This window comes from Falco peregrinus, chromosome 8 (assembly GCF_023634155.1).
Source record: "Falco peregrinus isolate bFalPer1 chromosome 8, bFalPer1.pri, whole genome shotgun sequence".
Classification (NCBI taxonomy): Eukaryota; Metazoa; Chordata; class Aves; order Falconiformes; family Falconidae; genus Falco; species Falco peregrinus.
This window is the reverse complement of record NC_073728.1, coordinates 1,229,918-1,243,859: the sequence shown is the minus strand read 5'-3', so window position 1 is coordinate 1,243,859 and position 13,942 is coordinate 1,229,918. Positions and strand designations below refer to the sequence as shown.

The 13,942-nt window shown below is 43.3% G+C and overlaps 1 protein-coding gene across 1 annotated transcript; it reads left to right on the top strand.

The window, feature by feature from the left end:
- Nucleotides 1–5,130: 5,130 nt before the first annotated feature.
- On the top strand, nucleotides 5,131–12,649 carry C8H2orf69 (chromosome 8 C2orf69 homolog). Its single transcript, XM_055811526.1, has 2 exons — nucleotides 5,131–5,499; nucleotides 6,432–12,649. The coding sequence occupies exons 1-2, from the start codon at nucleotides 5,197–5,199 to the stop codon at nucleotides 7,269–7,271; spliced, it is 1,143 nt and encodes a 380-aa protein (XP_055667501.1). The 5' UTR covers nucleotides 5,131–5,196; the 3' UTR covers nucleotides 7,272–12,649.
- Nucleotides 12,650–13,942: the final 1,293 nt, after the last annotated feature.

Sequence of the window (13,942 nt, the reverse complement as noted above, 5' to 3'; positions counted from 1 at the left end):
GCCACAAAGGCCTATACAGGAACTCAGAGGGACTGAAGTGGCGAATAAGCCATTAGTTCTCACCAGAGGAATTAATTTTGATATGCGTGTCTTTCACCACTGCTAATCAACCATGATACATATTCCTCCTGCCAGACTCCCTAAGATACATGAGTAGACTTCTGCAGAGTCATGAAAAAACACTGTGCACTCCACCTCCCTGACCAACAGAGTAGCCAGCAAAAGTGAGCAGCAGACTGCACGGTACAGGCACGCAGGACAGGCAGCTGGCTTACAACTGATGCAGTATATGAAAACGGCGAGGGCTGATGCAGGGGATGGAGAGTAGATGTGGTAAGAGCAGAATGTAAAAAGAAAAGGTCTTTCCTTTTACAATGACAGCACAGCAAGCAAGAACTTGTAAATAATAATAGAAGAATGGAGAAATGAGGCTTCACAGAGAACAGGACAAACATGAAGGCTAACAAAGGCCCCTCAAAATACCATATTTCATGCCTACATCGGGTGATATTTGTAAAGACTGAATCAGACAGGTTTACTGAATCTGCTTACATATTGCAAGAGCCACATGACAAAGATTAGAAGCAGAGCAATCACTCTACCATTAAAGATCATAGTGTGCCATGGAAGATTTATCTTCATCTTCTTGAAAGTAAGGATGGGTTGGTGCTTTATTTTAATTGGAAAAACCACATTATATATACCATAGGAAGTTCCTATAACCAAAAGACAGCCCACTTCATTATTTTGGTAATTGTGTGTATCTGAACTCTGGCTAAGATATGGACTAATTTTCATGCTCTCCCAGAAGGCTCCTGTAGCATTTGGGATGAAGATGAAAGCCTGTACACTACCTTAATATACTAGCTTTAATTAACTGGGGACAGTGGCATCATGAACACACTGTATAAGGATTTCTGGGCAGAAGTACCAGCATCACCTTTGGTTACGACAAATAACTCTCACTACAATGTTAATAATGTCTGTAAACCCTCGTGGGCAAGCTAATCTCTCATGTGGAGAAGGAGAGGGGGGAAAAAAAAAAAAAAAAAGAGGAGGGAATATAGGCAACAAGAAGATAAGAGCACTGATTTTTTTTTTTTTTTTATTCTACTGATAGTGATTATTCACTTTCTCAAAAATAATTACTAAAATGGAAACTTTCATTCTAAACACTTCTTAGATGGATCCTTACTACCTTCATCAGGTATCATTAATCATAACAGAGTGTGCTCTGTGTGTGTAAGCAAATCTTATCAAGGTGCAAGTAACTAGATTTTCAGGGCATAGGCATTAAATTGTTCCACACTTTTGTGGGCAATTTTTTTCAATTATCCACTTCATATGAGGAAAGCAGACCAGTTGTGTTTTTTCTTATGTTTATATATTTAGCAGGTCCTACCCAGTATTTCTTTAGCACAGTACCTAATAGGGAACAGAAGTGACAAAGTTTCATTAGCCCTTCTAATTAAAAGTTTTAGTGTCAGCATGGACCAAAACTGCTGAAAATTGGATTAAGAAAGTCTGCTTGCATGAACTGAAATGAACAGTTGTATGCAAAAGCTAGAGGGTTTTTTTTCCCTTAATAGTTTTGCTTCATTAGCAGAGGCATTGTGAAAGTTTCCACTAAGATTATAGCCTTAGGGCACGGTCACAGATTAAAATCTAGACAACATTCTGTGACTATACCCCAAAAACCTCAAACTAGGAGAACAAGCATTTGCTTGGGGAAATTCCAAAGTGAACACCTGAACATTTGTAGCTGGCCCCAGGCACAGAAAGTTGCACTCCCAACAAAAAGAGTCCCACACTAGCAAACGTTTACTTGGTGTCTTTATTATCTACCTTTACTACTGCTCCTCCAGACACTCAAGCGAAGTATCTTTCTGAGTATGTGACAGACAGATCTGGACATTCATAGTGTGATTTCTAATACATATAGTTAGCATGTTAAATTATTTTAATTTTTTTTTCAGAAAAATCAAACTACTAGTTTATGCACCTAGCTTTAAGTGCTTATTCGGGCATCCCTTTTTACCCTTTTTCATCAAACACAGCCTGAAGTTTCATGAGAAAGTATTGTAAGTTCTTATACCCAACTTATTCTGTGGTTCTTCTAAGCAGGTATTTGGAATCAGTTATCTGCAGGAGGGGGCCTGGAAATCAGGACCATAAGTAACAATCAGTTAGCTGAAAGGAATGTGCTCGAGCTTGTAGGCCACAAACCCTGGGAGAACAAGGAATGTGAACAGATAACAATCAACAGGATGAGTCATGCCGAGATAAGATAAGGGAATGAGGAACAGATGGCACCAAGGATAAGTAACACGTTGCTGTTAATTGATGACTGTAAAAACTTATTTAAAGTGTCCTTTGTTTGTAGTTCACCACCAATCAGGGATTGCCTAGTATGCAATGCTTAGCTTAAAGAACCAATCTGTTTAAAGTGCGCAGCTTCTGAAAACATATATAAACTCGTGATTGTGTACAATAAATCGACATTTGCTTGCATCAAGCTACGTCCTGTCTCTTCATTCACACAGTTATCTTGATGGCTGTGCAAACAGATTAAATGTTGAGATTTCCTAGATGATGCATGCTACAGGAAAGGGATAACCGTAAGTGATAAACAAACATACAAGACAGCATGCAATGTGTCCTTGTCGCAAAGGCAGCCAACAGCATCCTGGGCTGTGTTTAGAAAAAGCTTTACCAGCAAGCAGTTCAAGGGAGGTGGTGCTTCCCCTCTACTCATGTGGCATCACCAGTGCTGTAGTGCCACATCCGGTGCTGCGCTTTCCACTACAAGGGACATGGACATACTGGAACAAGCCCAGTGACAAGCTGGCAATGCAATTAAACAGGAGCATCTGTTATACAAGGAGACATTGGAAGCTGGGACTGTTTAGCCTAGAGAAGAGAAAGCTCATGGGGCCTAATCAATGTATATGAACACCTGATGAGGTAAGTAAGGATGACAGAGCTCAACTATTCTCAGTGGTGTCCAGCAACAGGACATGAAGCAATGGGGACAAGCTGAAATACAGGGAAGTGTTTAACCATCAATAAAGCACCTTTCTTCCTGTGAGGGTGATGGAGCACTGGAACAGGCTAATCAAAAGCCCAGCTAGACATGTTCCTGAGCAACCTACCCCAGCTGACCCTGTTTTGAGCAGATGGGTTGGTCCGGAGGCATCTTCCGGCCTCAGCCACTCCATGGTTCCAAATTGCTCAGTTTTACACTCCTGGGAGCACAGGCAGGAATTCCCAGAGGAACTGCAGTTCCAAAGATTTGGAAGTGACCACTAGCTCTACTGTAAATGGATTAGAAATGCTGCCTATATTAATCAGCTGCTAAACACAAGAACGCATTGCTGAAATGCACTTCTAATGTCACATTCCCAAGACAGCAATTATGATCAGATGGCTTTTCTGATAAGCATTTTTCAAAGCATACTGCACAGCACCATCTTCTGGTCACCAAAAGCTGGATTATGTATTTTCTTCAGTCTTTCAGAAAAAAGCTTTAACCATATCAAAGATATTTTTTCATACAAGAAAGAGTAATGTTAAGCTTAAACCCCAGCAACTTAAACATTGTCTATGACAGACAGAAATCACTGAGAATTTTTCATTAACTCCCGTTATCCCTAAAAACACACAAAGTGGAAAAAATACCCTTTAAAACATCTTACCCTCCTCATCGGGAAGACCAGGCATCAACCTTGTCCCAGTTTCTGCAAGAAAAAAATACATGTTGTTCACATAATAAAAAAAAATCTCAAAGTATGTAACACAACACACGAATCTTCTGAGCTCTTATCTTGACCCTCAATGACAAGGTGCAGGTCTGCTTTCTGGAAGAGCCTTTGTATAAGCTTTAGAATAGGGAAGTAACAACTGTTGTGCTTGCTCTGGCTCGAGCCCAAAGACAGACCCATGAAAAATACAAGTGTGCTAAGCAGACTGTGAACACATCATTGCTCAAATAATCTCCATAAGCAGGCTGCACAGGCACACACAGGTTAGAATTTGTACTTAGAAGATAAGCCACTCTACTCCGCGTGTTACTAGCTTGCTACACTGCTAATCTTAAAATGACCATATTGCCTTTTCATTGGTTGCATTGACCAACAAGAATCCATTCAATGCTTTGACACACATGACTGGATTACACAATCCCTGTTCAGTTAACTCTGCTTTCTTGCACAACCGACTCAACTAGCGAGAATCAGATTTGATATCTGGCAATTTTCCAAGTTTGCATACAAGCATTTTGTACTGGACTATGAAAATAGAACAAAGGGATGAATAAATGAAAAGTTTTCAACAAACCCACCAGGAACACTTAAGAATGAAGGAAAGGCTCTGCTTCCTCACTTTGCTTGCCATGCAGTTTCTCACAATGGCACAGGTGAAAGCTTTCCTTCAAGTGCAGTAGCACTAGTAGAACCAAAGCGGAAAAAGTATATCTAACTTTTTTTAAAATACACCCAACACCTCCAGGAAATAAATGAACCCACAGAACTCTTCCATCTGAGATTGCAAGGCAGCCCACGGCACTGCGATTGTGCTCCAGCTGAAGGCGGCGGGGCTGTGCCCCGCGGTGGGAGGCCCCCTGCGGCCACCGCCGAGCTCAGAGGCACCTACCCCGGCGCCGGCTTCGCCTCCTTCGGGGCGGGTCGGCCCAGCATTGCTCTCCCGGCGGGGCAGGACACCGGCCGGGCACCGGCCACCCCAGCTTTATCCCGGCAGGGTAGGCCGGGGGGGCAGGGCGGGCGGCGGCGCGGGCTCACCGAGGCACCACACGGCCTGAGGGGAGCAGGGCCCACCGGCACCAGGAGCCGCCCAGCACCGGCCGGCAGGACGCCGGTACCCGAGCAGGGGGTGGGAGGCAACGACAGGGGCTCCAGGGGCGTCAAGGAAAGCGACGACAGAGGCTCCGGAGGGGTGTAAGCGGTCCCGCCCGCCTAAGCCCAGCGCCCCGAGAACCGCCTCACAGCTCTGCGCTTCCCGCCACGCTCCTTTTGAAGGCTTCGGTGACGTCACCGCCGCGTTCGGCGCGTGTGGCCCCGCCCGCGAGAGCCCGGCGGCGGCGGCGGGGGCGGGGTGGGGGCGCGCAGGCGCGGTGCCGCGGCCGGGCCGGGCGGGAGGCCGGGCTGAGGCGGCCGCCGGGGCTGCGGACACGGCGCTCCCATGAGCGGGCGCTGCTCGCCGGCCGCCGCCTTGCTGCTGCGGGGGCTCGCCGGCCCTGCCGCGCGCTGCCTGGGCAGGAGCATGAGCCTCTGCGGGGCGCCGGCCGCCTGCGCCGCGGGGCCTGCGGGCGGTGGCGGCGCGGGCTTCTCCTCAGCGCGGCTGAGCCCGCCGTGGCTGCGGCTGCCGGAGGTACCGGGCGCGGAGCCGCACCGCGCCAACGAGCTCCTGCTGCTGCTGCCGCCGGCCCTGCACGACGCGGCCCCGCCGCAGCATCACGTCGTCTACTTCCCGGGGGACGTGCAGGTGCGGCGGCGGGCGGCCGAGGGCGACGAGCAATGGCGGGTGGGAGCGGCTGAGGGAGCGGGCTGGCCGCGGGCCGAGCCGCAGCCCCCTGCCCGGGGGAGGCATCGCCGGCCGCCCGGGGCTGCCGAGCGGTCGCGGCGGGAGCGGGGCAGCCCACTGCCGGGGCCGAGGTGCCGGGCGGCGGCGGGACTCGAACCGGGGGCGAGCGGCCGCTCCTGGGGCCCGTCGGCGCGGCCGGGCGGGTGGGAGGCGGCTCCGGAGCGCGGGCCCGGGTTTTGCGGTGGGGCGCGGGGCACCGTGCGCTGTCACCGGGGGCGCCGGGGCGGGCCGAGCAGCCCCTGAGTGCCCGTCCCGGGCGCGGCTCGGTCCAGCCGTAGCCGGGTGGCGGGGCTGCGGCGGTCTCGGCCGCTCTGGATCCGGGGTGCGGGTCGGCCCGGCTTGCGGTACCTCCCCCATCTGCGCTCCCTGGGGGCCCGAACAAGGGGCGCGAAGGCTCCCGGCGGCCGAGTGGGAGGGAATGCGGGTTTTTTCTGCATAAAAGACAGAAAACTTATTACAGAGTTTTCAGTTTGTTGTTGGTTTGTAATAATAAGTAAAAATAAAATTTAAAAATCAGTATCTGCAGTAAAATTAAGCGTTCTTTGCCATACTAAGTTGAACAATACTTTTGGAGTGAGAAGCCAACAAAAATCATGAATACTTCTGTGTGTTTACTTTTATTGTGTTAATTTTGGAGGTATTAAAAGTGTGTGATAAAAATATTAACGTAGGATAAGTAAATAAAAATATGCCAGTTTCTTCAATGTCTTGTTCTGGAAGCCTCTTAGTTACAGCCCATCCTTATAAGTACAGTAGACAGAGCTGAAGCCTTTTCACAATGTAGTAATGCACCTTTTCTATGTTGTGTTTTTTTTTTAATTATTATTTTTCAGAACTATCACGACATCATGTCTTGCCACCCAGAAAACTTTCAGTGGGAGCACTGGAGTTTTGAAAATGTTGCTACCATACTTGCTCGCAGGTTCCCTAATAGCTTTATTTGGGTTGTAAAGTGTTCTCGAATGCACCTGCACAAATTCAGTTGTTACGACAACTTTGTGGCGAGCAACATGTTTGGAGCGCCAGAGCACAGCACTCACTTTGGAGCTTTCAAGCATCTCCATGCATTGCTAGTTAATGCATTCAGACTCTCTCAGAATATTCTGCTGTCCCAGAAAAGCGTGCATGGTGTCAGCAAGGATGCAAAAATAGCTGCTTGTAAATCACAGCCACGTTCTGTTCCTACAACAAATGGCTGCTCATCCACAGAGAGAGAGAGTGATTGTGAATGCTCTAATAATTCTGCTATGAACTTCATTATACCGTCTGCTGTAGCTGCAGTGTCGTTTACTTTGATCGGCTTCAGTAAAGGTTGTGTGGTTTTGAACCAGCTGCTTTATGAGCTGAAGGAAGCTAAAAAAGACAAGAATACAGATGCCTTCTTAAAAACCATAAAAGCGATTTACTGGCTGGATGGTGGTCACTCAGGAGGAAGCAATACTTGGGTTACTTACCCTGAAGTGCTGAAAGAACTTGCAGAGACAGGAATTGAAGTTCACGCTCATGTCACCCCGTACCAAGTGTTTGACACAATGAGGTCCTGGATTGGGAGAGAGCATGAGAAATTTGTACAGATACTTGAAGAATTTGGTGTGGAAATAAATGATCAACTACATTTTGCTGATGACGTTCCCTCCTTAGATAACCATTTCAGAGTTCATGAAGTATTTTGAGACTGTATGCATCCGAACAGTATATTCACTGTAAAAGCACTTATAATACTGTAAATGTTGTCTTCTAGATTTACAGCTTTGAGCAGCTGCTTTCTGAAGAGAATACTAAGTCAGTCCTGCATTGCTAATAGATACTATATATACATTTCCATAGCCTAAAATGGGAGGATTGTGGACCCCATACCTACAAGAGATGTTGCCATTTTATTCCTGGAAAAAAAGTGTTACGAAGAACTATCCTATACGTGATTCTTTGTTAAATGTGAACATTTGTTCTCAAGTGGTTGGCAAAATTTTTAGTCCTGGATGTCTGATGTCATATACTACCTTTAACGGGAGTTCAGAGTACTCAGGACTTTTAGATGTCTGGATACTTCAATTTAGTAGCTTCCAGGGCTAAAAGCTTTGGAATTTGTCAGTAACAGACATAAGGTTAGGAGGTTATTTTGGCTTATGGAAACTGATGATTGTTAGAACAATCTTAGTTATCTATTTTGGTGAAAACTGTTTTAGTTAGTTAGTTGAATCTTCCAGTTTTGTAACATGTCTCCTAATTGAAACAAAGTCACAAATATTTACCTTTGGTATAATAGTGCCAATCCATTTTTCTTCCTTATGTGCACCTTGCCTTTTTTGTTGCTATAGGGTTTCATTGATTCATTATGTAGTATCTGCTAGTGAATACTATTTCACCTGTGGGCTTGAAAACTTTGACATAGCTATCTTAAGTGACCAAGAATGTTGATGAGGGTGTAGCTTATTGCTGTTTCAACATATTTTGCTATTGCTTTGATAAACTTCTATAAGGAGGACCAGCGGTAATACCTGGATTTTCCAGTTAAGAAGTGTCTTTTATCCCTGCCTTGGACTGGTGAGGTTTTTCTAGCTAATTGCTGCATTGATGTTGATCTAAGTCAAGCCATAAGTATGTAATGTATTGCAAGTTGCGTAAAAAACTTTAGACTGTGTTGACTGTAGCTGTTTCAAAATGCTTCTGTTTTAATTTAAAACTATTGTTTCCTTTAAATGTATTGCAGTAGTTGCTTCTAGAGCCACCCAAAAATCTATTTTCCGAGGCTAATGTTTCATACAGACATACACCCCCCCAATTAAATGCGAAAGATGTAATCAACTTCAGGCCCCAAACCTGAATGTTCTTTAGAATTACTGAAAAGTGGACAGATAAGGGTATTAGTGGAACTTTTCTACTGTTGTAAGTAACTTTTCATTTATCTACAAATACACCTTAGAATAACTCTTAAAAAGACAACTGCAGCTATTAACAGTGAACCAGTAGCTTACAATGGTTCTGGATTTCCTGGAAGTATAGGCATACAAAAACAAGCTAGCAAAACGCTGCAAAGATTACATATGGCTCAGTTCTGAAAAAAGGCATTTTATTCAACTTTGTTCCTATGTTTGATGTCTTAGCAACATCTTCCCCCTGCTTCTTGCTTCCTGTGACACTTACACTGTGGAAGGGAAGTCCTAGATCATCTTTCTTCCATTGGCATCATTAAAACCTAGAAGTTTCACTGGAGATGGTGTTTTCACAACTCTTGCAGAGGTTGCGCACATGGTGGTGATCACTGAAGAATGAGAAAAGTGTGTTGAACTGTTAAAATTTTCCTAATACTCAGAATGTTAAGGGTAGTAGAAAGGATTATGCATACCGTGTGTACCTTACAATGTGAAGGTGAACTCTTATCACTAATAACAATTAATGTACCTAGTTAAGCAAAAGGGGGAAGTAACTTATTTTAATAGATGGAGAAAAGTGCAACATGCAAGCCAACTCTTTATCATTTTATAAAATAATCTAGTTCCATCTGCTTTTATTTTTTCTTTAAGGTCTTTCTTGGAGATGTTGTTTAACCCTATTTATTGATTGCCTTTTTAATGGGCTTATAACAGCTTGTGTGTGTGTTCCAAGAAGGCTATTTCCCTTTTTTGGTCCTTTCGATATGTGAGGACTTTTTTTCTGTAAAGGAAATATGGGTCACCTAACAAAGTGGCTTTAATAGAAAGCCTGCATATTGCTTGAAGTATCTTTAATTATCCACTTACAAAGTAATTAAAAAACCCCAAACAAAACACCAACAAAAAACCCAGAACACACCACTGGTCTTGCTCCCTCTCAGTTTCAGACTGACTGGGCTAACTTGGGTATGCTGAAACTCCCCAATAACTGCGCAGATCATAGACCCAGTTTCTAAACAATTTTGTGCCAGCCAAAACAGCAGCAGTAGGTTGTTGTAAGCTTTTGGAAACAGCTATTAAAATATTGACATTGTCTTCAGAAGTTTCTGGGTGGCTACCATATGAAAATAATATTAATCTGTTTGATGGAGGCTGCTTACAATAACTGTTAAATTAAATAGGCTCAGGTGTTGCTATATAAGCACTTTGTTGCAAAACTAATCTTGTGAGACCTCGTGTCGTGGAGGGAAAACTGACTGGTTGTTTTTCAGTCTCTAAACAGTTGTAGTAGTCTGGTGGAATGTGCCTCTGTTATTCGCTGCAATGCATGCTAAAAATAACTTGCAAACAATGTAGAAAATAAACCATTTCTAATGGGTGAAACCATTCCAATGTGAATGTAAAACCATTAAATTAGGAATGTGCAGTTAAGTTTTATGGATTAAGCTTTATCAGGTGTTTGTGGAGGCCTAGTTTAAAAAAAAACCAACAGATTTATTTGAAAGCTTTTCTTCAATGAGGCTTTGTATTTGTGTCAGCATCAGTTTACTGCCATCTCGCATGCCTGGGAGAGCTGGCGTGAAGTACCCACAGGTGTGAATGTTTCTATATTAGGATTAAATGGGTCACAGTTTGTATACACCTGTTTTTCAACTGTAAAGGCAGCTTTTAATAAGCTTGGATGTAAATGCCTAAAAGTTAAGTGATTCTCATGCTTACGGTGGTTTAGTTCAAGACGTGTCTGGTTTTGGAGAGAGCAACATTGCAGAGTCCTTAGCACGACCTAGTACGTAATAGCTGGTATTCTTTATATCACATGCTTGTTCCTTGTACAGTAGGCAAGGCGTTCATCAGATTTGAGAAGCTGTGCCTGTTAAATTCCTTTAAGACAAGGCTGGATTCTGTGAAATTGTCCAGATTCCGTGTGACTTAAATGATTTTATTTTGTGTGCATCTGAAATGTTAGAAACTTTGGCAGCCTTCTCCCTCTAGATCTAATTTATTTGCATCTCTGTAAATGCCACTGCATAAATCCTCGTTGGCCCTTAATTTTGAAAGGTGATTAAGGATCCAAGTCTTAACATGTTGCAGGAAGGAGCAATCTCTTCTGTCCTCCCGTCGATAACATCCTGCCACCTGCCTTATGTTAGCATGAACGCTTTGTGGTGAGCTGATCTGTCTTTCTAAATTAACATTATTGCTGATAGAGATAGCTCATGGGAGTACTGTGTATTTAAATAGTCATAGAAATTATTTTAATGACTGTTAAATCAGTTCAGGAGTTAGGATGTCACAACTGTGGATATTCATGGGTAAAAGTGATTGTGAACAATGATGCGTTCACGTTTTCCCAACAGGTTCTTTTTGAGCTATTTGCAGAAAGAAAAGGTCACCTGTTTTTTCTTACCTCTTACAACGCTGTCTTTCCTAAGCCAACAATGACTTCATCGCTGCAGGTAAACAGTGTTTGTTGTTCTCAAGTTGAAGCACTGAGGTCAAAGTATACCCATCCATTTACCCTGAATGCTTATTTTAAATGACACAGGGTCTTAATCAGTTAATGTAAGAGAGAAGTTAAAGAAAAGTAAAAATTTTGGGATGTGTGTGCTCTGTTGTCAGCCACATTTTTAGGTATATCCCTGCCTACTAGAATCCACAAAGAGGAATTGCGTGTCTGTATTCCTGTGCAATACAGAAGCAAAGGCAGATGTCTCGGACTGCAATCTCAGGAGACAGCCCCATCAAATCACCTTTGGAGTTACTTCTTCACAATCTTTTCAGTCTTGTATTGAAATCTCATTTCATTTTTGTGAGGATGGTAAAGAACAAAACGTGTACTTACATTCATAACCTGATGAAAATTTAGACGTGTTTAAATATTGCTGATGGAGACCCTAAGACCAAAGCTGGCACTCTGTTGGTCTTACTGATCTCTTTACTCTGTTCAGATGCAAGGTGACTGTTTTTAACTCCAATAAAATAACATGAAGTCATAAAGCCAGTAATGCAAGGTCGTAAAACACCTATGTGTCAGAGACTGCTTCTCCCAGTGCCAGACATACTCTTCCTGACTAAATTCATTTCGTCAATATTAACAGCATAATTCACTCCTCTTGCTGACAAAAAACACTTGCATGGGATTAACTGTTCCACATCACTGTGGAAACCATGGAAAACTGATTCAAGGAGTCATTTTGCATATAGTGTAGTGTGGATTGTAAGGTAGTGATGGTTTTGTCATCGTTTCCTGTCTTTAGGGCTTCATTGCATGTTTCCAAGTGACTTGAGAAGTGCCAAATTCTACTCAAGCAAATGACCAGGAAAGCATCTGGTAGAACAAAAGGGCGAAAATAAATTATCTGGGTTTTCTTCATGTGTATAAACATCTCATGTACTTGAAAAGGGGCAGAATGCCACTACTTCAGGGTTCAGAATAAATTTTCCTTCTCTCAGTGAGCTTTCAGAGAGCGCTTTCAGTCATAGATGTTAATTTCCTTTGTTGTACTTGGCACTGACGGAGCTGAGCTGTTTCTAAAGAAAGCACTGCTGCAAGACAGAAGAAAGGGAAGACGCAGCTGTGCTGAAGTGCGAAACAGGGCTCCGCGCATCTCCCACGACAGTTTACCCCTCGGCAATGCTCTGCGCCTGGGTGCTGGATGAAGCCGTTGCGTCCCTTGCAGGCTTGCTGCGTGGCCCTGCTTCCCTGTTCCCCAGTGTAAGGAATACATTGATCTGTGTGATGGAAGTTAAGCGATTAATGTACTGCTTGACAGCTGAAGTATAAGCGTTTTCACAGCAAAAATCATCGGTTACTGTGATCTGCATTATTATTGCAAGCAATTGCTTCGGAGCTTTTGTGTGTGAACATAGCCTCGCACGCGGCACTGCGCCTTTTACATGGTTGAGCAGTTCTTTTAATGTTTTCAATCTGCTCTTAAAAATGTTGACTAGGAACAGATCTGAACAATTGGAAAGGAAGTAATCTGCTTCTGTTGCTCTTGGGAATCGCCACTTAAAAGGGACCATTGCTCTCAGCAGTTACCACATGCAGAGTCAGAATCTATCCCCACTCCCAGGGTCTGACCCAAAGCAAAATGGGAAATCTTACTGTGCCGCCTTTACTGCACACTTGGCTAACTGTCCAAAAAAATAAAATTTCATCTGCCCTTCTTTGGCCATCTTTGGTTGTTGAGTCATACTAACTTACGAAAAATCCTTTGTAAAACTCGGTGTCTCAGAACATGTATCTTCAACACCTGCCTTGTCTACATGGAAACATCTACATTTCTCAGGTTTGGGAAGATATATTTTGGCTAGAGGAAAGAAGAATGAAACCTGTACAGCGATTTTTTTTGAAGCCGTGAACTCATGCATGCTGGGACCACATCGTATGTACTATAACCTCTGCCATGGTAAAATCATCCTCATCTTAAGTCAGTAGTGCTGTTGTGGGACTAACAGCCTGAACAAGACAAGTAAGTTTCTCCCTACAGATTTAAAAAGGATCACAGACATGTTTCTGATCCTTCATGATCAAGCCAAACCCTTTTGTATTAGGCACTGAACTTGACACTTGTATTAGGAACCCAGACCCCATGTAGCTCCTGGAGAGAAACATGTTCCCAAGTTGGCTACATCACATCTTGAGCACATACATGCTAGGCAAAGTTTTTAATGACCTGTTTAAGAGCTTGACAAGGCAATATTTCGGCATCAGTTTTTTCATTTGATTCTTTCCACAGCAACCACATTAAGAAAAATGTATAAAACATTTGTCTTCCAAAATTATTTGTTGTCCTTTATATTTCATATGACCAAGAAGAAATAATTCTTTCCAGGTGTTGATGTGCAATGGACTTATATTTTAAAAGCCTCAGTCACCAAATTTTTAGTGCAATTCAAATTTTGGTGTAGGCCAGGTTTAAACTGCTGATTTCAGTACTGCCTGTATTTAAGTAGCTTAAGTCATCTTTCAGTCCTGGGCAGTCTGCATCACCTAACTCCTCTGTTGAATGTGCTGTTTGAACAGGCTGTTTTGAATGCTTAAGATGGTCAGTGTTTATTTTTCTAATATCTGTTACCACAACTTCATCTGTTCATTGTGGCATGATCCCATTTGGCTTTAGGTCTCCAAAGGCCAAAGTTCCACCAATTGTCAGTGGCTCTAATTCTTTGCATTAGGTCAGTAATAGGTTTTTAAATGTGGCTACATGTATTCTTGTGCTATGTTAGCTGGAACTTCTTTAATGCTTTCACCAGTCACTCATCACTTTATTGCATGTAGCATAGTGGTTAGAAAGCACCGAGTTAGTTTAGTTGGTTGTTTTTGTTGGTTTGTGGTTTTTTTTTTTTAATGCAGTAGCATCAAGATTTTTATCACTAGTCACATTATGCTCACATTAAGAAAAGACATTTTTAAACTGCTCGGTTCCTTCTTTTATTGCATTTCAGAACAGCTGTTTTATAGAAGC

Coding starts and splice junctions, on each gene's coding strand:
- C8H2orf69 (XM_055811526.1), top strand. CDS start 5,197: ATGAGCGGGCGCTGCTCGCCGGCCGCCGCCTTGCTGCTGCGGGGGCTC. Junction 5,500..6,431: donor ACTTCCCGGGGGACGTGCAG/GTGCGGCGGCGG, acceptor ATTATTTTTCAG/AACTATCACGACATCATGTC.